The following is a 26,310-nucleotide window of genomic DNA, read 5'->3' on the forward strand; positions in this document are numbered from 1 at the left end:
AAACATTTGCAAACCATATATCTGATAAGAGGTTAAAATCTACAATTTAGAAAGAACTCAGGCTGGGTGCAGTGGCTCATGCCTGTAATCCCAGCACTTTGGGAGGCTGAGGGAGGCCAATCACTTGAGGTTAGGAGTTCGAGACCAGCCTGGCCAACATGGTGAAACCCCGCCTCTATTCAAAATACAAAAATTAGCCGGGCATGGTGGCATGCGCCTGATTTCCCAGCTACTTGGGAGGCTGAAGCAGGAGAATCACGTGAACCCAAGAGACAGAGGTTGCAGTGAGTGGAGATGGCACCACTGCACTCCAGCTTGGGCGGCAGAGTGAAACTCCATCTCAACAACAGCATCAACAACAAAAGAACTCATACATCTTAGTAGAAAAACCACCCAATTAAAAAATACACAAAGTACCTGAATAGACATTTCTACAAAGATACAAAAATGGCCAACAGACATATGAAAATGTATTCAACATCATTAATCATCAGGGAAATGGAAATGAGAGCCACTATGAGATGCCATTTCACACCCATTAGAATGGCTATTATCAAAAGTTAACATAATAAATGTGGTAAGGATGTGCAGAAAATAGAACTCTTGTGTATTGATTGTGGGAATGTAGATTGGTGCAGCCATTATGGAAAACAGTGTGGAGGTTTCTAAAGAAATTCAAAATAGAACTGCCACATGACCCAGCAATCCCTCTTCTGGGAATATGTTCAGAAGAAATGAGATCACCACCTCATGAGGATATCTGCACTTCCATGTTTATTATAGCACTATTCACAATAACCAGGATATGAAAACAACCTGTTGACAGATGAATGAGTAAAGAAACTGTAGTATATACATAAAATAAAATATTATTCAACCTTGAAAAATAAGATCTTGCCATTTGCCACAACATGGATGAATCTGTTGGGCATTATGCTAAGAGAAACAGAAAGAAAAATATTGCATGATCTCACTTATATGTGGAATCTGGAAAAAAATGGTCAAATATACAGAGATAGAAAATAAAACTGGTTTACTGGGTGGGGGTAGCAGAGGAACTAGGTCAGAGGTTGTAGAATAACAGATATGTAGGATGAACAAGTGTTAATATACAGTGTTAAGACTGTAAGTAACGAAATTGTACAGTATTTGGGATTCCTGCTAAATAAGTAGATTTTAACTGCCGTTGCCACAAAAACAAAATGGAAAACTATGCAAGATGATGGATATATTGATTTGCTTCATTATAGTAACATTGATACACATTTTGCTATTGTATCCCATATATCATGTGATACACCTTAAATATACACAATCAAATGTACTTTTAGAAGAACAATAGAAAAATCTATACTAAACAAACTTAGTTAAACCAGTCCCTGTACTATGCCATGCCATAACTACCTCATAATGTGGTTGTTAGATCAGATAGTCTTCTATAGAATTTTTAGTACTGTCCTCCATGCATATTAAGTACCCAATAAATGTAACTCTTATGTTTCAAGCACCTTGTTTCCTAATATGCTTAGTGTTTTTCCTCCATGTTGAGCGGATATAGTAAGGACTATGTCCTTTGCACCATTGTATGTATTTGTCTCTTAGGTTGCTTGATTTTTCAGTAGCTTCCATATTTATACATTTAATCCTTTTTCTTATGCTTTCCGTTTTCATTTAATTCACTGCTATGGCTGCTGTTATCTCTTATTTTGAATCTGGTTTTTGCTTATGATAATATGTGAATTATTTTATGCAGAAGTAATGTCTTCTGTAATGTTTCTGAACTAAATGGCATTATTTTTGTTTTCTCCTGGACTTTTATGAAAGTATTTAGAATTCTTGTTTCATAATTATCCATATAGTGAATACAGATTTCCTCCATCATACATCAGTTGTCTTTTAGCATGAGAGCTTTTTATAGAATAGGTGGGGATGTAATTATTTATAAAATAATACTATATATCTGGTTAGAGAATCTTTGATCCTTTGCATTGTATGACAGTGTGTTGTACATTGGTCAAACAGCAGTTAGGGACTTGTCAAAAGACTATTGTGTTCTGCTCTGCCTATGATGTTTCATTTAGCTTTTGGGGAATTCCCATTGCCTTTTGTTGGACTAAAGAAAAGGATTAGTATCAGTCTTTAATTTTTAAAATAATTAAATCATTTTAATCAATTAAAATGTTGTGGCTCCCACCTGTAATCCCTACCCTTTGGGAAGCTGAGGTAGGAGGATTGCTTGAGCCCAGGAGTTAAAGACCAGCCTGGGCAGCAAAGTGAGACCCTGTCTCTACTCCCCCATCATCACACACAAATTAACTGGGCGTGGTACCTGCAGTCCTACTTGCTCAGGAGGCTGAGGCAGGAGGATGGCTTGAGCCCAGGAGATCGAGGCTGTAGTGAGCCGTTACTGCACCACTGCACTCCAGCCTGGGTGACAGAATGAGACCCTGTCTATGTATACACACACACACACACACACACACATACACAGATACACACTTAGGGAATACAAAACTAGTTTCCCTAGACAAACAAAATTGATAATTTTGGACGGAATTTGGCCTCCTGCCCATATGCTAGTGGTTACTTTTATACCTAGGGAGTATTACGCCTTTCAGAATTTACTAAACTTAGTAAGGGTATCAGGTAGGCTTTTCTTTTGGGAAAAAGCAGCACTTTGGGAGGCTAAGGCAGGTGGGTCACCTGAGGTCAGGAGTTCAAGACCAGTCTGACCAATATGGTGAAACCCCATCTCTACTAAAAATCCAAAACATACAGAACATGGGAATATAAAATTTGTTGTAGTTATTTTGGTGGGTAGCAATAATGACAACTATCTGTATCATCTTTTCTCTATATTGAATATGGGGCTTAATTCTGGAAATTTTAAAATAATTCTTTTCTTATAAATTTTACCTGATAGTAACAAAATTGTGTAAGTACTTGCAAATTAAGTAACAATTTCTTCATAGCAAGTTATCTGAAATGGACTACCAAGGAAATTAACTACTAGAGATGGAAGGTAGAACTCATTAATTTTGGTTTTATTTCTGTATTTATTACCATCTTTTCATTTCTCTTTGAACAGGTTGTTCCTTTCAGCAGCTTTTGATGCAATACAGGAGCATACTTTATAACTTGAGCAATTGTTATAAATTAAAAATAGTAGGAAAGTTACATCCCAGATTAATGACAGCCATGTTGTATTGTTTAATAGGCAGTGAAATCAACTGTGCAGACCATCACTGTTGGAGGAGTGAGCACATCACAGTTTAAGACAATTATTCCTCTGGCAACTGCTCCCAATGTCCAGCAGATTCAAGTGCCTGGAAGCAAGTTTCATTATGTCCGACTTGTTACTGCCACATCAGCCAGTAGCTCAACCCAGCCAGTTAGTCAGAATCCCAGTACAAACACTCAGCCTCTTCAGCAAGGTTAGTAACCATTTTTTAAAAACAGTAATTCTTGATTTTAACATGATTAAAGAACATTTGTCCATTTCTTGCTGAAATCCTGATGAAGAGTGGCATTTCAACTGAGTATGAGCCAGTAACTGGTGCAGAAGGCAGTGAAATAGAATGAGAGTTGTGTATAACTGTAGTATTCTTTCTGCTGGAAGTTGGTACACAGTGTGCTGTTACACCAGATAATAGTAATTATTTGTTAATTTGTGGTTAGCCATTTTATTGCTGGTTTTAAAACCTGCCATTTATGCCAGTGGGATACACTTAGATGGAACCGAATTATGTATTTTATTTGCTGAACTATAAAGCCCCTTGATAGGATTTGGGTCAGTTGAAATGACAAATAGGCAAGGTAAATATAAGTAAGAACTTAATGTCACTTTCAGCTTTTACTTATTTTGAATCTATAATTGCTACTAAAATAGTGATTAAAAGGCCAGGCACAGTGGCTCACACCTGTAATCCCAGCACTTTGGGAGGCCGAGGCAGGCGGATCACCTGAGGTCAGGAGTTCAAGACCAGCCTGGCCAATATGGTGAAACCCCCATCAACTAAAAATACAAAAATTAGCCAGGTGTGGTGATGTGCGCCTGTAGTCCCAGCTACTCGGGAGGCTGAGACAGGAGAAGTGCTCGAACCCGGGAGGTGGAGGTTGCAGTGAGCCGAGATCACGCCACTGCACTCCAGCCTGGGTGACAGAGTGAGACGCCATCTCAAAAAAAAAAAAAAAGTGATTAAAATGTTTTATTTTGCTTAGTTGTATTTTCCCTAAAGGATATTCCTGTTTGTTGTCCTACTATTTTCTGTTTGTGTTTAACTCTTTTTACCACCTGATATACATCCATAGACACATAAATGACCTTTTTCATATTTATCTACTTTTCTAAAAATTAAAGGATATGAAAGGATCAGGATAGTTTATAGTTTAGGGCTTACGTGTTTCCTTGTTTTATATTCTAACAACGTCAAGAAGCAGCTGATGGCAATTAAATGATATATTGTTTATCGAAAGTAAATAGAAGAATTAAAGACTAGTTGGTTACTCTTTTTTATTAAGAGATCAGAGGGTAGGTCAGACACTGTGGCTCACTCCTGTAATCCCAGCACTTTGGGAGGCCAAGGATCACCTGAGGTCAGGAGTTTGTGGCCAGTCTGGCCAACATGGCGAAACCCCATCTCTACTAAAAATATAAAAATTAGCTGGGTGTGATGTCACATGCCTGTGATCCCAGCTACCCAAGAGGCTGAGGCAGGAGAATCACTTCAACCTGGGCGGAGGAGGTTGCTGTGAACTGAGATTGCACCACTGCACTCCAGCCTGGGCGACAGAGCGAGATTCCATCTCAAAACAAAACAGAACAAAACAAAACAGATCAGAGGGTAGTCTGAAGGTCATGAATTATCTTGATTGATTCTTCACAGTTACAGTTGGAACTCCTTGTTCTACCTTTTTCCCCTTCTTACTGCTATACTTGAGTAGTCTAAAATAAACAATAAAAAAAAAAAAAGATCAGAGATTTGGAGCTACCTGTTGCCAATAGCTGGTTCACCTGAGGGAACCTATAGAAGAATAAAACCTATTTATTTCTCTTTCAAATTACTGAAGGGAGAAAACAGTAAGCAGTATTTTAGTACATATTCTATTAAATTAGACACAGCAAGCAGTTATATTTTCTAATTCTTTTTAAAACTGATCGGAAATGGAATAAAATCATTATCATAATCTTAGTGAGGGGAAAACCGAAACATCCATATTAATGACTAAGGGAGTTAAATTTTATATTCTCTCAATACTTAGACTTAGCAGGGTACTGAGAGAAGTGCTGTAAGTCCAATCTACTTAGGTAGTATGATGATGATGATAGAAAAGTGGTCATTAGATACAACTGGTTGTATTTTATGTTTGTGTGTGTATGTGTATAATAGTATGCTGAGAATCCATATAATGGATTAAACCTAATTAATGGTAACATTAATTTATTCATTAGGAAGAGTATGCCTTTTGTATAAGGAAGATCCAGGAATTCCTCCTCTATAAGGAGGAATGGGATGGACATTTCAAAATAGAGTATTGGCTGGGCACGGTGGTGCACACCTGTAATCCCAGCACTTTGGGAGGCCGAGGCGGGTGGATCACTTGAGGTTGAGAGTTCGAGAACAGCCTGGCCAACATGGTGAAACCCTGTCTCTACTAAAAAAATACAAAAATTAGCTGGGCGTGGTGGCATACACCTGTAGTCCCAGCTACTTGGGAGGCTGAGGCAGGAGAATCACTTGAACCTGGGAGGCAGAGGTTGTAGTGAGCTGAGATCGCACCACTATACCCCAGCCTGGGCAACACAGCAAGACTCTGTCTCAAAAAAATAATAATAATAAGTAAGTAAAATTCAGTATTGACTGGTGCCTCCATTTCCAGCTTTATATCTGTCTTTCTGCCTGTCTCTACTTCTCTTTTTCTCCTTGCCACCTGGCAATCCCTCACCACTCTTCTGCTTCCCTTCAGGTTCCTTTTTTGCTTTCCACCTTGAACATTGCCTCTGTTCTCCCCTGTATCTCTCTGCCTTCTTCACCTCACTCTATACCCTCTTCCCACCCAGCCACATACATATACTGCCCATGTTATTTCCCTTATATCCATCTATATTTTTCTCTCTTTGTCTTTCTCTCCTGTCCCATAAAAGATCTGGATATATATAATATATATTATTTCACAGGAATAACAAATACAATTTTTATTAGAGTTACACTAAATAGTTGCTCTAGTTCATCAAATATATTAATGTCTCTTTATGAGGAATTTACTTAAATGCCAAAGGGGCTTATCTTGTACATTTTCCCCCAAAAGTTGTACAAGAACTAATGTTCAAAGGCTCCACCATGTTAATCACTAGTTCAATGGTGGGCAGCATAGTAGAAGAACTCAGGAAAGTGCTTGGTTATGCTTTTCAGAATACAGTCTATCATCTCGGTGAGGGAGGAAACCAATTTAAGAAGTTAAAACGCCTCAAACACTTGCAGGTATGGTTTCTGAAGTTTGGAAGGAGGCTATTCTAAAGGATTGTTCAGAGTTCCTGCCAAAGACTAAACACTAAACAATTATGCCAGCCTCTATGAAAACTGAAGTAGTAGTTAGTAATGTGCGCTAAGGTAAGGAGGAGGAGAAATGCAGACGGTTGACTTAGTTAAATAACATCCCCTTCCATAGGTCTTTTATAGTATTCTGTTTTATGACCACTTGATTTTATATTTTCTACATTCCCCAGGCTTCAGTTAAAACTCAGCATGGGCCGGGTGCGGTGGCTCAAGCCTGTAATCCCAGCACTTTGGGAGGCCGAGACGGGCGGATCACAAGGTCAGGAGATCGAGACCATCCTGGCTAACACGGCGAAACCCCGTCTCTACTAAAAACACAAAAAATTAGCCGGGCGAGGTGGCGGCGCCTGTGGTCCCAGCTACTCGGGAGGCTGAGGCAGGAGAATGGCGGGAACCCGGGAGGCGGAGCTTGCAGTGAGCTGAGATCTGGCCACTGCACTCCAGCCTGGGCGACAGAGCGAGACTCCGTCTCAAAAAAAAAAAAAAAACTCAGCATGCAAGTGTCAAACCTATGTAAATTTGAGTTTCTAAGTTTTTTTTACCGGGCCAGGGAGGGTGTGTGTGTGTGTCTGTGTGTGTGTGACTCTGTGTGCACACACATTTGTGCATGTGTATGAGGAGAGGGCAGGGATAGTCCCCATTTAATGTGACGGAGGGCAGGTCACTCTCCTTCCCAGTTATTTCTCAGGACCACCAGGATGTTTTTGGATTCCACTGGTCATTGCTCTCACTTCAGAATCACTGCACTGTGCTCATGGAACAGCGACTGTCATCTCTCCCAGGAGCAGGTGGTGGAGGGAGTCCACTCTCCTGTGTCCTAAGCGGGAATTCAGGCTCTCCTTTTAATTCCTTCTAGCATTGCTGAGACCAATCTACAATGGTTATTATAACCTTGCTAATGCTTCAGTATAATTGAGGAAAATTCAAACAGAACAGAAACAACTTCAAACTAGGTATCAGATGTCACACTGCTCCAGTATTTCATACAGGAAGAGAGTCATACACTCTTTGTATAACAACCTTACTGAGATGTAATTCACATATACCATAAAGTTCACCCTTCAAAGCATACAATTGACTGGTTTTTAGTATATTCACAAAATTGTGCGACCATCACCACTAATCATATACTCTCTCTAGACATCTCCTCCTCTTCCTCCTTCCCCCTAGTTTGTCACCTTGCTGCAGTGGCCTGCTGCCTTTTAAATCAGAGTGCCTACTCTAAGATTCTCTTCTAGGACTCTCAGCTTTTTGGTCTTTAGCCATCATCCTTCCAGTCCCCACCAAAAGCAAACAAAACAAAACAAAACAAAACAAAAAAAACAGAACTGCTGATATCATAGTAGCCTTTCTATCTAAGGAAATTTATTCTTTGTTGTTTTGTTGAGAATTGTCTCAACCTCTCTTTCAGACCAGGCTCTAGGCCTTACTTTTACATCAATGAAACCTGAAGAGATGTCATTTCTATCTTCTTAAATGTCTGCTTTTAACAGTGGAAATGGCAGTAGGCAGTTTTTAAAACTGCACTTCTTGTTGGTCCAAACGTATATGTCTAGTGCCAATGTCTTTCCTGAATTTCATCCCAGTATTTCTCCATGTCAAGTTTCATCCTCCCTTTAAAACAGCTCATTCTTGAGTTTTTAGTTCTAATAACTGTCATTTTCCTGGTCACTTGAAAGCTCTGCAGTGGTTACATTTTCTTCGCTTATACCTACAGTTCCTACCATTCAGTGGTTGGTTGGTAAGTCATGATCCTTTCACCTACACCAGGTCTCCTGCATCTGCTCTCTCTGTTTTATTCCCATTGCTGTCACTCCAGATCAGACCCTCATTTTTGTGCACTCTTCTGACTTGTCTCTTGCAACTCCATTCTGTTTTATGCACTGCTGCCAAATACAATTAATTTTTCTTTATTTCAATATAATTTCTGTATTTAAAAATCCCTAGAAACTTCTCATTGCATACTGAATTAAAAATACAGATTAAATATAGAGTCCTACCCTAACATTCAAGGTCCTCAATAAATGTCTGCAATCTGCCTTTTTGCCTGTGTTTGTCTACGTTAATCCCAGGTATTAGCCAGATGGTTTGTTCACCAACATTTGTGACTATGCTTTGCAGCTTCCCAAGATTAAGCCTCCACTTCTCATGTTTCTGTCTCTGCGTGAAATGCCCTTCTCCAGTCTGTGTGCCCTCCATGCGGCCGGCCTATTGATTGGGGCCCATCTCAGTACTCTGTCCTCCATGTGCTTTTTCTATATTTCCATCCTCTGCAAATTATATATCCTCTTTCCTCTAAACTCCCACAGCTCTTCATGTATCTTCTTTAATAATATTTATCTTGGCTGGGCGCGGTGGCTCACGCCTGTAATCCCAGCACTTTGGGAGGCCAAGGCGGGCGGATCACGAGGTCAGGAGATTGAGATCATCCTGGCTAACACGGTGAAACCCTGTCTCTACTAAAAATACAAAAAAATTAGCCGGGTGTGGTGACAGGTGCCTGTAGTCCCAGCTACTCGGGAGGCTGAGGCAGGAGAATGGCGTGAACCCGGGAGGCGGAGCTTACAGTGAGCCGAGATCACGCCACTGCACTCCAGCCTGGGCGACACAGGGAGACTCCATCTACAAAAAAAAAAAAAACAAAACTATATATATTTATATTTATTTGTCTTATTTGGGCACCTGCCTAATCTGCTGAACTAGATTGTAATCTCCCTGACAGCAGAGGTCTAGTGCTTTAGGTTTCCTGAAACAATGTCCACAGTGCCATTTATATAGTAGCAGCAGTTGTAACAACAATGATGGCAGCTAATATTTAGTGAGCATTTACTGTTTGTTGGGCAGTGTTCCGATCAATTTTCATGAATTATCATATACTTAACCCTCATATGCCATAAGGTAGATGCTCCCCATATTGCAGATGAGGATACAGGCAAAGAGAGCTTAAGTGCTTAGAAGACAGCAGAACTGGGATTTTAATGCCCTGGGTCTTATGACTTTAGAACCCATGTTCTTATCCTTTTTGCTGTGCTGCCTTTTAGTATGTATTCTGTAAATATTGAATTACACTGGCTGGGTGCAGTGGCTCACGCCCATAATCCCAGCACTTTGGGTGGCCGAGGCGGGTGGATCACCTGAGGTCAGGAGTTCGAGACCATTCTGGCCAACATGGCAGAACCCAGTCTCTACTAAAAATACAAAAATTAGCCGGATGTGGTGGCGTGTGCCTGTAATTTTAGGTACTTGGGAGGCTGAGGCATGAGAATTGCTTGAACCTGGGAGGCGGAGGTTGCAGTGAGCTGAGATTGCACCACTGCACTCCAGCCTGGGTGATAGACAGAGCGAGTCTCCGTCTCAAAAAAAAAAAAAGAGAGAAAAAAAAAAGACCCAAGAATGACATATTCTGTGGTTTGAATAGAAACAGCAATTAGAAATAGTAGTATAGAGTGCTGTTGTTACTCAAGCTTATGAATGACAGTTCTTTTATTTATACATTTCATTTGACTGGATTAGGTACTGAATGTATAAATCATCTGAATACAGATTGAGGTATTTTCATTTGAATGTCTTGAACCTACAAATATTCCCTCATAAAGTGGATAGACTGTAGCCACCTTAGATATAAGTTCTCTGGTAGATGGGGTAAGTGGTTTTGAAAGGTAACTATCCTGATTAAAGATTGCTCAAATTAGGAATCAAATGGAATTCTTTAAGCTCTTTTATGAGAAAAACTTGGGAGAGCTAAGTATTCTTAAGTGTTTTAAATACTATTTTCTGTAAATAACTTGTTCACCCTTTTTTTGTTTTTTAAAAAGCAAAGCCAGTGGTTGTTAATACAACCCCAGTGCGGATGTCAGTTCCAATTGTCTCAGCTCAGGCTGTCAAACAAGTGAGTATCACATAACTTCTTTCTGAGTCTTTCCCAAATAGATGAGTTACTTTTTAAATAGAACGTTAAGATTTAGGTGCAAGAGATTTATACTGAATTGAACAGCTGTAAAATTTATTTTGTGGTCATTGATGTATGTCCCTTCTTTTTAGGTTGTTCCAAAACCAATCAATCCAACTTCACAAATAGTAACTACTAGCCAGCCACAGCAACGGCTTATCATGCCTGCCACACCACTGCCACAGATCCAGCCCAACCTCACTAACCTGCCACCAGGCACTGTCCTGGCACCGGCTCCGGGAACAGGGAATGTGGGTTATGCAGTGCTTCCAGCTCAGTATGTTACTCAGGTATGTGGAAAAAATGAAGTCATTGTATTGCAAAAGTGATAACGGGGTCCAAGATGTCTAGTGCTATCACAGAAACTACTCAAACACATCTAACTCAGTATTGAAGTGGCACTTTCCAAAATCTTAAAATGTTAACCCAAACCTTTAAGTTTATTTCTGTGTACCTTTAGCATTTAGAAATATATAACAGAGGTCAGATATACAAGTCAGACAATTTGGAGCTGAGAGCAGCTTGGCAAGAGCCCAAGGCTGTGGCGGTATGATAGAAAATAGACTGAAGTTAAAATCGGCAGAGTCCAAATGAATTTAGAAAAGACCGTGGCTGTTACAAAGCTCTTCCTCACACATCAGTTTGATGCCACTGACTTGGAAAATAAGTCCAAGTTTATTTATTGGAAAATAAACTGTGAGATGCATTTCCAGGTGACATATCTTTAGCGATCTGTCTACTCTTACTGGTCATCTTTAGAATGAAAGACAGGGAAACAAACCCACACGTGTACTTTTTAATGAAATATACTTTGGAATATGTTTTGTGGCTATTGATAAAAAGAATAACGTTCAGTATTTTTGTCATAAGCATTTCTAATGTTTAGAAGTTGGTGTAAAATAGAAACTCAACTATTGTGCATGTAACTTATTCTCTGTAATTTGTAGTGTGATAAATGATCAATATAGTACCTGTTTTATTTGTAAGTAGGCACATTACATTTTTCTAGCCAAAACAAGTTATTACAGTACTTCGAGAGCATTCATCTAGAATTTCCTATCATTCTGACATACTTAACTCTTCTGTGAAATACTTTCTTTATATTTGTACTATGTAGTACTATAAAATGTTCACATTATTTTCACCTATAGTATTGGTTTGAGTCTTTAAAAGAGCTCTGTGGAGTATGTGTTTGTATGAAATTCTCCATTGTGTTTTTCTTATTTTAATAGATGAATTTGTATTGCTTACTGATCATCATACCTGAGAATATTGTCCGTTTTTGGAAATATGATCTAAAATTAATTTTCTTTACATGTAGCTACAGCAGTCTTCATATGTATCAATAGCAAGCAACTCTACCTTTACTGGAACATCTGGTATCCAGACCCAGGCACGGCTTCCATTCAATGGGTGAGTATTTTGAAAATAGGTACATAAGTTGTTAGATCAGCTTAAATGCAACAATAAATACATATATTCCAAACTACATCCTCTTTGACTTTTTTCCCCTCAAAGCTATGTGAGCATGCCTCTAAAATACTTGTTGAAATATTTCAAACAGAAAAATTACAGAAATAGTCAATTCCCAAATACTCTATTCAGGTTCACCAATTTTGCTACATTGGTTTTATTATTCTCTTTCTGAGTATGTTTCCAAAATGATGATGCTAACTATTTTTTATCTTTATTTTTCGAGACAAGGTCTTGCTCTGTTGCCCGGGCTGGAGTGCAGTGCTGTGATCTCAGTTCACTGCAACCTCCACCTCCCAGGCTCAAGCAATCCTCCTGCTTCAGCCTCCTGAGTAGCTGGAACTGTATGCGCAGGCCACCACGCTCTCCTAATTTTTAAATTTTTTGGTAGTGATGCAGTCTCACTATATTGCCCAGGCTAATCTCCAAGTCGGGCTCAAGTGATCCTCCTGGCTCAGTCTCCCAAAGTGCTGGGATTCCAGGCTTGAGCCACTGCACCTGCCCAACTATTTTAAAAATTATGTTAGGTCCTTGTTTTTTGTTGATGTTTATTTATCTGTTAATTACTGCCTTTGCAATATCAGCTTAGAAGCAGTGCTTAATTACCCGGAATCAGTCCACATCCCACTTCCATTTCCTCCTCCACACACTCCTTTTCCTCACTGCCTTTTTATACTTGAATCCCAAGAGTTTTGAGGCAATCTCAACTTTGTTTTCTTAGAAGGGACAGTGTTTGTGGAGTGTTCTTTAGCAGCTATTGATAACTTCTTTTTAAAAAATTATTCCATATCTTGTCTTTACCTCTTTTCATGTTACAACTTGCCTTTGGACCTAATGTAAACAGAACAACATAGCAAACTTTTTATTTTAGATGGACACATTTAACATTGGTTAAAACTTTATTTCTGGAACAATTTATAGATTGGAGACTTTTCTAATCTTAAATTAGTTTTAGGTCTAATTTTTAAAATTTTAAATTAATTGTAGCAACTAAATTAATTTTAGTTACTATTAATTGATTAAATGTATATATTTTTTCTATCCGTACAGCATAATCCCATCAGAGTCTGCCAGTCGGCCCCGAAAGCCCTGTAACTGTACAAAATCACTGTGTTTGAAATTGTAAGTGTTTTTGCTACTCTTTGCTCATTTAATATAATTAGAAATGCTCTTAAAAGTAAATGGAGTTAACTAAAAATTTTTAACAGACCAAAGCTTGTAAGTCTAAGTAATTTAAATAAACATATAAGTCAATGTTTGCACATATATGGCAGTATAAAAATATTTCATTCATTTTAGAAAGAAATATTAGAGTCCTTACTATACATGAATCACTGGAGTAGGGGTCAGGGACATAGCAGCATGAGACAGACATAGCTTCTGCCCTTAATAATGTTTGATCTTATTCATGACTTTTGTATTTGGTCTACTATGTGAAGAGATGATACTCTAGGTAGTTTTAAAAATCATTGAATGGTTAATTTGCTTATTAGCATTATAAAGATTTGACATGAACTAGTTAAATGAAAAGCATTAGTCTTATTGGGGCATAGAATCCAAAGAAGTACTACTATAACTCAAATGAGCCAGCTCAACTATTAGAATATAGCCAGTGTTCTTCCTTTTTCAGAATTGTGAAATGCCTGACTTTGGGGGCACATAAAATTATATAGCTCTTGTGCGATAGCTGTTACTGGTTGGACTAAGTTTTTTAGGTCAAAATTCTAGGACTTGGTGATTTAAACTTTGAGCCTTAGTATGCGGTTGACAATATATGTTGTTAACTCTTCAACTGGGTAGCTGAGTAGATTTCTGAAATGATTTACCACATATGTAGTACATGTACAATATATATATAATGTATGCATATATAATCAGGTAATTAGTAGTTTTCCTTAATAATGACTTTTTACCTATACTGACTTTTACCTTTCAGATATTGTGATTGCTTTGCAAATGGTGAATTTTGCAACAACTGCAATTGTACTAATTGTTATAACAATTTGGAACATGAAAATGAAAGGCAAAAAGCAATAAAGGTGATTATTTTTTATTTCATTTAACTGACAGAAATATCCAGTTTCACCAATTTTTTAAATAACTCAGTTGTCTTGCAAAGAAACATTTCAATTCCTTTTGCAGTGTTTAAATTTCATCTACTGTGATTTAACTCTGATATTTGATCTGTTTTGCTAGGCATGCCTTGACAGAAATCCAGAAGCCTTTAAGCCTAAGATTGGGAAAGGAAAGGAGGGAGAATCTGATCGACGTCATAGCAAAGGATGTAATTGCAAACGATCAGGATGTCTTAAAAACTACTGTGAATGCTATGAGGTGAGATGCTGGGTGGTGAAAATAATATCTTTTAAGATATTTTAGAAAAGACATACTACAAAAATTTACTTGAAAATTGGGAAATCACCTTGCTATTGCAGTTTGAAAATATGCGCAGTTGGCACAGAGGCCCTTGTTTGAGGAAATATGAGGCAGGCTTTCGAGCCTCCTTAGCAGGGCTTCGGAGGAATACCTTGGGTTTACTATTACAGCCTGGAGTCTTATTGGGTGATTTACCATAACTTCTTGGCCATTATGCCCAGAAATATGCATGCAGATCAGAACACCAATATACTGATTTTCAATAAAAATAATAGTATCAAAGTGGATTGGAAACTCTCCAGCAGTGATTCTCACCTGAGGTGCAGTTCTTATTGTTCTTCACAGGCTTCTTAGAAATATATGGCCGGGCACGGTGGCTCACACCTGTAATCCCAGCACTTTGGGAGGCAGAGGCGGGCAGATCACTTGAGGTCAGGAGTTCGAGACCAGCCTGGCCAACATGGTGAAACCCCGTCTGTACTAAAATACAAAAATTAGCTGGGCATGGTGGCGGGCGCCTGTAATCCCAGCTACTCAGGAGGCTGAGGCACGAGAATCGCTTGAACCCGGGAGGTGGAGGCTGCAGTGAGCCGAGATCATGTCACTGCACTCTAACATGGGCAACAGAGCAAGACTCTGTCTTAGACAGACAGACAGACAGACAGACAGACAGACAGACAGACAGATAGATAGATAGATAGATAGATAGATAGATAGATAGATAGAAAGAAAGAAACAAACAAACAAAATAGCCTGCATCCCACGGTACAGTCTGGAAATTAAAGGATTATCTTGACCAAAATGCTGGTTATGCCCACTCGAAAAGCACACTGCTCTGTGGAAAACCAAAGTATGTTAAGAAGTTTGCTTTGTGAGCATAAAAATAGGAAAGGGGGATCTGGCACATTGCCGGATGAGGTTACTGGTCACGGCAGGCAATTGTCTCCATTTTCACTGTTTTGTTGTTCCACTGAGCTGGTTCTTTTTACTTCTGGGTCAGGCATCTTCTCTGGAAGATGTAGTTGAAACTCTGCTTTGACAAAAGGCATGTAAATCTTCCCCTTCTTGCTTTAGACACAGTTCTATATAGTTTTATTTTAGAAGCTTATATGTAACCATCTAGTGATTGAGATTAACCCTAGATTACCATAATTGGTTTCTGGGTATGCCTGAAACTTTACTGACAGTGTTTTGGGTGGTTGTGTTATTCCTGTTCTTGGCTCTTCTCATACTCTCATATATTTTCATTCTTTCTTATTCTCAAGAGAGAATTAATTAATTAGTTTATTTATTTATTGGCAGAAAGCCTAGCTTTGCACTTGCTGAAGGTTTGCCCTGCCACAGGAGCATGTCCTCCAGTTCAATGCCCTCTCCTATGCAGCATGTGTCACATGAAAGATTTTGTGCATTGCATTTGCTGTGAATGCAAATGAATTCTTTCCTAATCTACTTATTTACAAAGTCAAATACTCCTCTCAGGAAGTAAAGTAGGAGAGTAACATCTTGTGAGTTCTGCAGATGATCTGAATGAAAATTGCATAGACAAGTTTTTTTTTGTTGTTGTTGTTGTTGTTGTTTTGCGACGGAGTCTTGCCCTGTCGCCCAGGCCGGAGTACAGTGGTGCGATCTTGGCTCACTGTAATCTCCACCTCCTGGGTTCAAGTGATTCTCCTGCCTCAGCTTCCCAAGTAGCTGGGATTACTGGCACCTGCCACCATGCCCAGGTAAGTTTTGTATTTTTTTTTTTTAATAGAGACAGGGTTTCACCACGTTGGCCAGGTTGGTCTCGAACTCAAGTGATGTACCCGTACCCATCAGCCTCCCAAAGTGTTGGGATTACAGGCGTAAGCCACCGTCACAACTCGATTTTTTAAACTGTCTTAAGGAACATCTCCAAATCCAACAAGCCAGTTTCATCCAGTGTTGGAATCTTTTTTAGTCTTTCTTCTTTTGAATACCTGATGAAATAGCTAGCTTGCGTTTAGAAGCCATACAAAAGTTGTCATGAATATGTATGTAAAAATTAACACTTTTTTTTTTTTTTTTTTTGAGCCGGTGGCTCACTCTGTTGCCAAGGCTGGAGTGCAGTGGTGCGATCTCAGGTCACTGCAAGCTCCGCCTCCTGGGTTCACACCATTCTCCTGCCTCAGCCTCCCAAGTAGCTGGGACTACAGGCACCCGCCACCACACCTGGCTAATGTTTTTGTATTTTTTAGTAGAAACGGGGCTTCACCGTGTTAGCCAGGATGGTCTTGATCTCCTGACCTTGTAATCCGGCCGCCTCGGCCTCCCAAAGTGCTGGGATTACAGGCGTCAGCCACTGCACCCGGCCAACACTTCTTTTGAGAACGTGGAAATTTATGTAAAGTTGGATCAGAAGGGCAAAGCGACCCTTTCATGTATATGGCATTGAATAATCAATACATGCTGGGCATATGAAATTCAGACATATATGAACTAACCATTTAATTGAACTGGTTAACAAATCTGTGAATTAATAGAAGTAGAAAAGGTACTGGACTGGTTGAAAAGTTTGAAGAGAGAGCCCTGCCCTACCTATTCTAATGAAGTTTTGTCAGGACAGATACACTGTCTAGTAACAAATTATCATTCCAAAAGTTATGTACCAAAAAATGGAGAAACTTAGAATATACTAAACTATGAATAGCAGCGGCTAATTGGCTGTAAATTAGCTGTGGGCTTATCTGACATTTTGTGTTGTTCTTTTGACACCTTTCTCTTCAGCTGAATTGGCTTTTTAATCCCGTTGGTTTGCATCTGGACAACACATTCATGTTTCCTTTCAGTGCCTATAGGCTTGCTGATTGGATGAATGGCTACCCACCTTATTTCATGGTTGTGTCTTTTCTTGTGACCTTTTTCCTCCTGTCCACGTCTTTTTTTTTTTTTTTGTACAGGGGAAGTTAAATTAGCCAAGCTAAGTGTCATTGTAATTTCTCCATCCTGAGCTCCGGTTAGACACTATTAATGTCTTTCTTATGGTTCTTAAAATATAAAGAGAATTAAAAAAAAAAAAATATATATATATATATAAAATCTAAATTACCATTATTGGTATGTTTTCCCCACTCTGAGGTCAGGAATTTTCTCTCTTCATCACTAGATGCTTATTAAGTATTGCTTTAGTTAGATTACTAGTCAGGCTCACAGTAACCCAGTTAACACAAACTTATATCCATTTATTCCTTAAATGGAATTTATTGGTGTCTTATAAGAAAGGAGCAGAGTAAATGTGTTTATAATGCAGTCCATTTATCTTACTAGGTGGTATAGAGAGAAAGGACAGTTTTATTTATTTATATAGACATGGGTTCACTGAAGAAAATGCAGCTAACAAAAACATACTCAAATTCATTAGAAATCAGGGAAATATAAATTAAAGAACAGTGAAATCTCACTTTATCACCCACACCATCAGATTATAAATTTTTTTTTTTTTTTTTTTTTTTGAGACAGAGTTTCATTCTTGTTGCCCAGGCTGGAGTGCAGTGGCGTGATCTCGGCTCACCACAACCTCCACACCTCCAGGGTTCAAGCGATTCTCCTGCCTCAGCCTCCCGAGTAGCTGAGATTACAGGCATGTGCCACTGGCTAATTTTTTTTTCTCTTTAGCAGAGACGGGGTTTCTCCATGTTGGTCAGGCTGGTCTTGAACTCCCGACCTCTGGTGATCCTCCCACCTCAGCCTCCCAAAGTGCTGGGATTACAGGCGTGAGCCACCATGCCTGGCATAAAATGTTAAAAGGAATTATAATATCCATTGTTGGAGGGAATGTGGGAAATCCTTCCTTTACACATCGCTGATGAGATGTGAGGTATTACAGCCGTTTGAAAAAGCAATCTGGCCGGGCGCGGTGGCTCATGCCTGTAATCCCAACACTTTGGGAGGCCAAGGCAGGCGGATCACTAGGTCAGGAGATCGAGACCATCCTGGCTAACACAGTGAAACCCCTCTCTACTAAAAATGCAAAAAATTAGCTGGGCGTGGTGGTGGGAGCCTGTAGTCCCAGCTACTTGGGAGGCTGAGGCAGGAGAATGGTGTGAACCCAGGAGGCGGAGCTTGCAGTGAGCTGAGATCGTGTCACTGCACTCCAGCCTGGGTGGCTGAGCGAGACTCCGTCTCAAAAAAAAAAAAAAATTAAAATACATGACCTGTTATCCAGTGAGCCCAATTCTAGAAATCTAACTCAGAGAAATAAAAAGGCATAATGTATACCAAAAAAAATACTCTTTATGCATCATTTGTGGTACCCAAGAACTGGAGCCGTTAAATACAATGAATTCAAGCTATGCCAGATGACTTTGGAGGGATTCCATGAGTTGTAGTATAAGAAAAGCAAGATGCAAAAAAGCAGGTATATGACTTTGAAAAACTAAAAAGTGAAAGTTCTGTATTTGTGTATATACATAAGGTCTACGGTTTTATATAAATATATGACATTTTTACATGAAAATATATATTTATATAAAATGTAAAACACACCCTAGTTTCATATGGGTTATTGAAGGGTTTTGGGAATCTGAAGTCCCTCCCGAACTCCCTCTTCAGATTAAAATAGCATAATAGAATAATAAAAATAGCATCTATGAAATCCCTTTAATATGAAATTATATACATATGCATAAATGGGAGATCATCTACATGTTAGTGATGATTTGATTGAGGTGGCTGGATTCTGGATGACCCTTATTTTTGATATTTTAATGTATCATTCATGTTATGAGAAACATGTGTTATTCATATCTGAGGAAAATCTATATCCATAGTGGGGGAAAACTGACATGGAAGGACACAGCCACAAATGTTATACAGCCACTGTCAGACTTAAGAATACCTAACCTAGCTAGCCACATGTGTAGTTACTGTTTGTCAGCCAGAGATGCTTCCATCTAATCTTATTATCAGTTGACCAGGTAATGCTATTAGCTGTTGATTTGATCATGGCATCTACTTCCAGTAATGTATTTTGGTTTTGATTTGGAAACTTTTCTTTTGTAAATCTTTTAGGCAAAAATAATGTGTTCCTCAATATGCAAATGTATTGGCTGTAAGAATTTTGAAGAAAGCCCGGAAAGGAAGACATTGATGCATTTGGCAGATGCAGCTGAAGTAAGGGTACAGCAACAAACAGCAGCCAAGACGAAGTTATCCTCTCAAATTTCAGACTTGCTTACTAGGCCAACACCAGCTTTAAATAGTGGAGGCGGAAAGTAAGTCAGTATTTTAATCTTTTTATAGTATTTCCCAAATACTCACTTTTGATAAAGTTTCTTTTCAGGGGGCAAAGTTGAGTTTATACTTTTGGTTGTTGCAAACCTGATTTTTGCATTTTCTTTCCATCTTTAGTTACTTGTAAAGGAATTTAAAGGTAACAGAAGCCACTGTCAGATTATTGGGCAGTTCGAAAATGCACAGTAATGATTTAGTCCACTGTGCTTAATTTCTACTAAGATGAGGTAATTATGTAATTTGAGGAATCCTAAAGAAAACCAGATGTTTCATATGTCTCGCTGAACGTGTAATTATTGTTTTTGCATTTTCTTACCTTCTCTTGCCTCTTCCATTTCTTGGAGCAGTTTTCCCATCCTATTGGGCCACCCATCACACTGTAATAGTGCAGCTCCTTATTGTTATCTCTTATCTGCTGAGTTCTGGAGTAGAAAAGCTTGACCTCTAAAGTCAGGTAGACTTGAGTTTATACTATCTGTGCTGCTTAGTAGTTTGTGAATTTCTTTGAGCCTCAGTTTTCTTGTCCTTAAAATAGCCTATACCAGGTGGCTGTGAGAAATAAGGCATGTCTGTAATATCTGCAGTGTCTGTCAAGACCTGATAAAACATAGTTTGTGATTTGGACTGGACTGGTATTAGAAAGTTTGTTAGAGGTTAATTTGAGGAATTATTAAATGGAATGCACCTTGCAAATGGCATATGATTTAAAATGCCTAAGTAGGCCAGGCACGGTGACTCACGCCTATAATCCTCGCACTTTGGGAGGCCGCGGTGGGCGGATCACCTGAGGTCAAGGGTTTGAGACCAGCCTGGCCAACGTGGTGAAACCCCATCTCTACTAAAAATACAAAAAGTTAGCTGAGTGTGTGGTGCACGCTTGTAATCCCAGCTACTCGGGAAGCTGACACAGGAGAATCGCTTGGGCCCGGGAGGCAGAGGTTGCAGTGAGCCGAGATCGCACAATTGCACTCCAGACTAGGCAACGAGAACAAAACTCCATCTCAAAAATAAAATGCCTCAGTTGAAAAGGAGATCCAGTGCTTATAAAAATAAGGCTTTTTTTTTTTTTTTCAAATATTTAAGATACTAGTTTTTTGTTTTTTTTTTTCTCTTTTCTTTTTGAGAGATAGTCTCACTCTGTTGCCCAGGCTGGTGTGCAGTGTCATGATCTCAGCTCAGTGCAATCTCCGCCTCCTGGGTTTAAGCAATTCTCCTGCCTCAGCCTCCTAAGTAGCTGGGAATTCAGGCATACACCACCACGCCCAGCTAATTTTATGTATTTTTAGTAGAGATGAGGTCTGTGTTGGCCAGCCTGGTCTTGAATACCTGACCTCAGGTGATCTGTCCATCTCAGCTTCCCAAAGTGCTGGGATTACAGGAGTGAGCCACCGCACCTGGCCTTAAGATATTAAGTCTAAAGAACTCTTATGACTGGAATATAAGCAGCAAATAGTTTTTGACTGAATAAAGTGGAAATGGTCAGACACCTTAATGAGGCTTATAACCTGGGATTCTGGTCTTTAGAGTACTGAATATAATCTCCACATGGAGATTAAAGATACTGCCACAGTAAAATATTTATAATTTTTTAAAATTGGGAAGATGTTTAGGATACGAAAACAAAATTATAAAATTATACATTATAATCAAAACTACGTATTAAAAACTTGTATAAAAAAAGTTATGCTAGCATGTTAACAAGCTTGTTTCAAGTGACCAAAACCTTAAATTAATATTTTCTAGTTTAAAATGCTGGTTTGTATGTTAAAGATTCCTATACAGCTGCATGGCAGCCTGAATTCTCAATTACCCTTTCTTGCCATAGTGAGCTTTAATTTCAGACTTCATCGTTTAGTATACTTGTTAGTGACCGCTTACTCACAGGTTGTTGAGTTCGTGGTTAGATTATGTTGCTTGACTTAATCTGTCACAGGCTTTAAGACTTGAGTTGGCTGCAAATATAGCAAGCCTCACGATGGGCTGCTCCAATTTAATACTCAATAGCTCAGGTCTTTATGAATGCAACTCTTTGTAGAACAGCATTTGGTTTCCCCATTTTGTTTTGTTGTGATAGAACAATGCAGAATTTTGGAACGTTTTCTACAAACAGTATCAGTGACTATGGTAAAGTACTTTATTTTTCATTTTGCTCAAGAGATAGTGCTGTCAATTCCCAATATTATTCATTTAGCAACTATACATGTAGTGTCTCTATGTCATGCACTATTCTAGGCACTGGAGCAACAGCAGTAAATAAAAATTGAACTTTTGGAGCGTACATTCATGATTTGGGAGGATTTTAGTTAAATTCTAGTCTTCATGTAGACTATTATCTTTTAGTTAACCACATAACCTTGCCTAGGTAGTAAGTCATGTGTTTTATATGTTAAATTTTCTGAACAACATTCTTACAGTATGTGAATAATAAAACCAAATCTAACTTTTTAAAGCCCTTTTTAGGATGTGCTTGTGCTCACTGTGTCAATTGTGATGCTCATCCTGCTGGTGAATTGTGAAAGTGTCAGTAGAGATTTCCAGATGAAAGAATGTATCCACTTTTGCTGTTATTTAACACCACCATCATCTTTCTCTTTCAAAAATCATTTCAGATTGCCATTTACATTTGTAACTAAGGAAGTAGCTGAAGCCACATGTAATTGCCTCCTTGCCCAGGCAGAGCAGGCAGACAAGAAGGGAAAATCAAAGGCAGCAGCGGAACGGATGATACTCGAGGAATTCGGACGATGTTTGATGAGTGTCATCAACTCTGCAGGAAAGGCAAAAAGTGACCCTTGTGCCATGAATTGCTAACTCTTGCACAAAAGACTGATAAATGGAACTGTACAGAAAATTTAAGGTGCAGGGACACTTGATTTTCTGCAAGAAAAACAATTACTGTATTTTAATTCAGTCCTTGTTTTAAAAGACCTGAAATTATAATACTGAAGAGGAAGAAATTTTAAATGAGGAAATTAGTACATTTTAAATCTTAGTTAAATCTGCTTATGCCCCTTCTAAATTGAATTTTTCTTTATTATATAGATTTTTTAATTTGCTTGGGTTTCTTAAGAATTAGATGTTCTCTTTCTGATACCTTTAACAAAAAATGTTTATAAATTCATATAATTTATAATGTATGGTGTTGTATGACTTTGTTAGTAGAAAAGCCAAAGCAGCAATGGTTAGCACCCATTCTTTGGGACTTGATCTAGAATATATGCAGACAGAATGTTACATAAACAAGTTCTTATGAAACACATTCAAATGACATTTTGTATTTAGAATAGGACTATCTTTTAAAGAAAAATCAGCCTTTCTGGGCAGATTCTGGAATAATATCCTGTTGTCACTTTGGGAATGTCAGAAGGGGAAATAATCCCCAGGCACACTTTAAAAAATTTTTAAAGTTATTTAAAAAAAAAAACATATAAAATATTAAAGGACAGTAAATAATTCTCAGAGGATGGGCAATGTGTTTCTGTCATAAGGAATGGCTAACAGATGCTCTGGGCTCTCTCCCTTTTCTTTCAAAGGGGTGGTATGTATTTGAAGAAATAAATTGTCAAAGTGATTACTGGGTACTACTAAAATGATAGGTGGATATAAATAGAAGTAAACATATTATGTAGTGATAATATAGAACCTAACATAGTAATCAAGTATAAAATTTGGCATGGGTGGAGAAACAAAGACTAGGGAAGCTACAAAAGATGAATTTAGAGAAGTTTTCATCTATACAATCAGTCATTTTTATAGACTTTTTTTTTTTTTTTTTTTTTTTTGAGACAGAGTCTCACTGTGTAGCCCAGGCTGGAGTGCAATAGTGCGATCTCAGCTCACTGCAACCTCTGCCTCCCGGGTTCAAGCGATTCTTCTGCCTCAGCCTCCCGAGTAGCTGGGACTACAGGCACCCGCCAGCATGCCCGGCTAATTTTTTGTATTTTTAGTAGAGACGGGGTTTCACCGTGTTAGCCAGGATGGTCTCAATCTCCTGACCTCGCAATCCGCCCGCCTCGGCCCCCCAAAGTGCTGGGATTACAGGCGTGAGCCACCATGCCCGGCCCTTTTTATAGATTTTGGAACTAAGAGGTTTCAGATCAATTCACAACTCTTACTTGATTTACAGAAATGGGCCTGCTAACAAAATTTTCAAAATTGCAGTGGGATTTCTTTTTATAAGGGAAGTTTAATATGACATTATTTTCAGCCAGTGATTTGGAAGGTCTGTTTTCCTATAATTACTAAAATAACCTAAATCATTTTCAGTAATTCAAAAACTATGAATTTAAGAGCCTGTTGTAACAGGACTCTTGATTTTATGACAAGAAAAAACCATGTTGGAATTCAGGCATTTTGTTAGGTACCTTAATTGTCAGTAATTAGTATATGATTATTGCATTTCCTACAAGGACTCTATAGTTGTATGTATTAAGTGTGTATATATGTTCATATGAACACACAAGATATAGGCAATAGAAATTAAGTAATCTAAAAGAGGATTCCGTTATTCACTAAAGTATCTTCCTTTTAAATTTGGATTTATAAAATCATAGTGCAGTAACTTTAAATGTAGATAGTGCAAACATTCTTAGCACCTCAATCTAGTATGTTTAATTAAAATTTGTATAAATGTAAATTAGTGTAAGAGGGTAAAATAATCAAGTTATTTTTCAAAAGACTGCAATAAGTTTTTGGTCTAAACTTAAACTTTGTTCATTTTGTACATACTCTGTGTTAATTCTAATTGCACCTTTGTGATGTGTATTTATATACAGTGTGCAGAAAATGTTCGTGAAATTTTGATTACAATTGTAGATTATGTATGATGGCATTGCTTACGAATGTTTTGCTTGTAAAAAAATTTCAAGGTGCAATCAAATGCTACTAGTTTTTCTGATTTTCAAAAATCTATCTAAATCCTTCCTGTGTAGTACTTACTAAACAACTTTTTGTATTCAGGCATTTGCATCAAATTGCTGAACAAGATGAACAGCCACATTAATTCAGTGATTTTAAAAGACTATTTGGGGAGGGTTGGGTATATAATTTTTTAGCTCTATTTACATCCCAAAGTAGAAAGATTAAATTTATATTTACTAGAGCTATTCAAAGAATACACTTTTCTATATTGTAAAAACAGGACAGCAAAGTAAATCATACAGAAAATAAACATTTATACTATTCTGTAAAAAAAAAAGGTTTTGCATTTTTTCTTTAGTTTAATAACACCACTTTAACCATTTAATATGCAAGAAACCTTTTAAATTATCTGAAGTAAATTTGACATTACTTCTGAAAACACACAACTAAAATATTCTACCATTTTGCTCAGTTATTACTAACATAAATTGCTTTGAAATGAGAATTTGTCTTCTCTTTCTTCCCTACTGTTTAACAACAGAAATTCAGCTGGGCATGGTGGCTCACGCTTGTAATCCCAGCACTTTGGGAGGCCAAGGCGGGTGAATCACTTGAGTCCAGGAGTTCTAGACCAGCCTGGGCAACATGGTGAAACTCTGTCTCTACTAAAAATACAAAAAAATTAACTGGGTGTGGTGGCACACGCCTGTAGTCCCTGCTAATTGGGAGGCTGAGGTGGGAGGATCACCTGAGCCTGGGGAGGGTGAGGCTGTAGTGAGTCAAAATTATACCGCTGTACTCTAGCCTAGCAATCAGAGCGAGACCTTGTCTCAAAAACAAAAACAAAAATACCCAGGAAATCAATCTACTCTGTCTTTTAATGTGAGATGTTCTTATGATAGCTATCTTTCTCAGTTTCCTTTTTTCTGAAGCACTAAACACAACCTGTAGGTCTTATCTCTGGGGTCTGGGAAACAGAACCTTAATGTTACAGGTACAGGTACAAAAGCAAACAGAGTGATTGGGGAGGTGGGAAGGACATACTCCTTAGTTCCCCATTTTCTGGTAGTGGACAACTGACATTTTTTCAATCTTATGTAAAATGTGAATAAAAATACTTTTAGAAAAGTTACCTATTTTTATTGTTCTGTAACACAAATAGTTAAGAAAATGAATACCAGTTATGTAAATGAAGCTTCACAGCAGGACCTCCAGCCTAACTCTGATCATATTGTATCTCTTAAGCATTTTCTATAGGAATTCTGGTGTGGCCACCCAAAGCAGAGGGAAGGCAATCAGCTAAAAATCCCTTACTATTGGAGTTATTTTCATCGTGTAAATTACTTAAGGCTTTTCTTGTAAGGGCTTCTTGAATGCACATTTTGTCATTATCTGTAGACCAAAGGTGAGCTTTTTTTTTTTTTATCTATGTGATTTTATAAGTTGAAAGCTATAAGGTATTTTTTTAATTAAAAATTTCCTTCTAAATGGCAAATTTTATGAGAGCATTTAAGACACTCTTAGTTTCTATTCAAAAGCAATAAGAAAACAATTGTATATTTAGGGTAATGTTTATTATAAGGTCACAGGGATTTTATAAAACTGTCATTTGTCATACTCGCATATGAAATCTGATCCTAATATTATAAAAAGAATACATCATGACCAAGTAGGGTTTATCCCAGGAATAAAAGGCTGATCCAATGTTTAAAAAAAAATCAATGTAGTTCACTGTATCAGCATACAAATAAGAAAAGCCAAATGATCATCTCAAAAGTTGCAGAAAATGACTGTGGATATAGGAAAAACTGCTAAATTGTATGTTTGTTTGTTTCTTGAGATGGA

The 26,310-nt window shown here is 38.1% G+C and overlaps 1 protein-coding gene across 6 annotated transcripts in view; it reads left to right on the forward strand.

Annotated features, from left to right (window-relative positions):
* The window catches only part of LIN54 (lin-54 DREAM MuvB core complex component), an 87,052-nt gene extending 62,250 nt beyond the window's left edge, over positions 1 to 24,802 (forward strand). For all 6 annotated transcript variants that reach the window (XM_015138392.3, XM_028848456.2, XM_015138395.3 and 3 more), the window contains 9 exons: positions 3,218 to 3,434; positions 10,373 to 10,446; positions 10,599 to 10,796; positions 11,828 to 11,919; positions 13,030 to 13,101; positions 13,916 to 14,018; positions 14,176 to 14,313; positions 19,384 to 19,586; positions 22,215 to 24,802. In XM_015138392.3, coding sequence (XP_014993878.1) covers positions 3,218 to 3,434; positions 10,373 to 10,446; positions 10,599 to 10,796; positions 11,828 to 11,919; positions 13,030 to 13,101; positions 13,916 to 14,018; positions 14,176 to 14,313; positions 19,384 to 19,586; positions 22,215 to 22,416 — 1,299 coding nt within the window. In that variant the 3' untranslated portion in view covers positions 22,417 to 24,802. The remainder of the gene's footprint in view (positions 1 to 3,217; positions 3,435 to 10,372; positions 10,447 to 10,598; positions 10,797 to 11,827; positions 11,920 to 13,029; positions 13,102 to 13,915; positions 14,019 to 14,175; positions 14,314 to 19,383; positions 19,587 to 22,214) is intronic.
* Positions 24,803 to 26,310: the final 1,508 nt, after the last annotated feature.

Source organism: Macaca mulatta, chromosome 5 (genome assembly GCF_049350105.2).
Source record: "Macaca mulatta isolate MMU2019108-1 chromosome 5, T2T-MMU8v2.0, whole genome shotgun sequence".
Classification (NCBI taxonomy): domain Eukaryota; kingdom Metazoa; phylum Chordata; class Mammalia; order Primates; family Cercopithecidae; genus Macaca; species Macaca mulatta.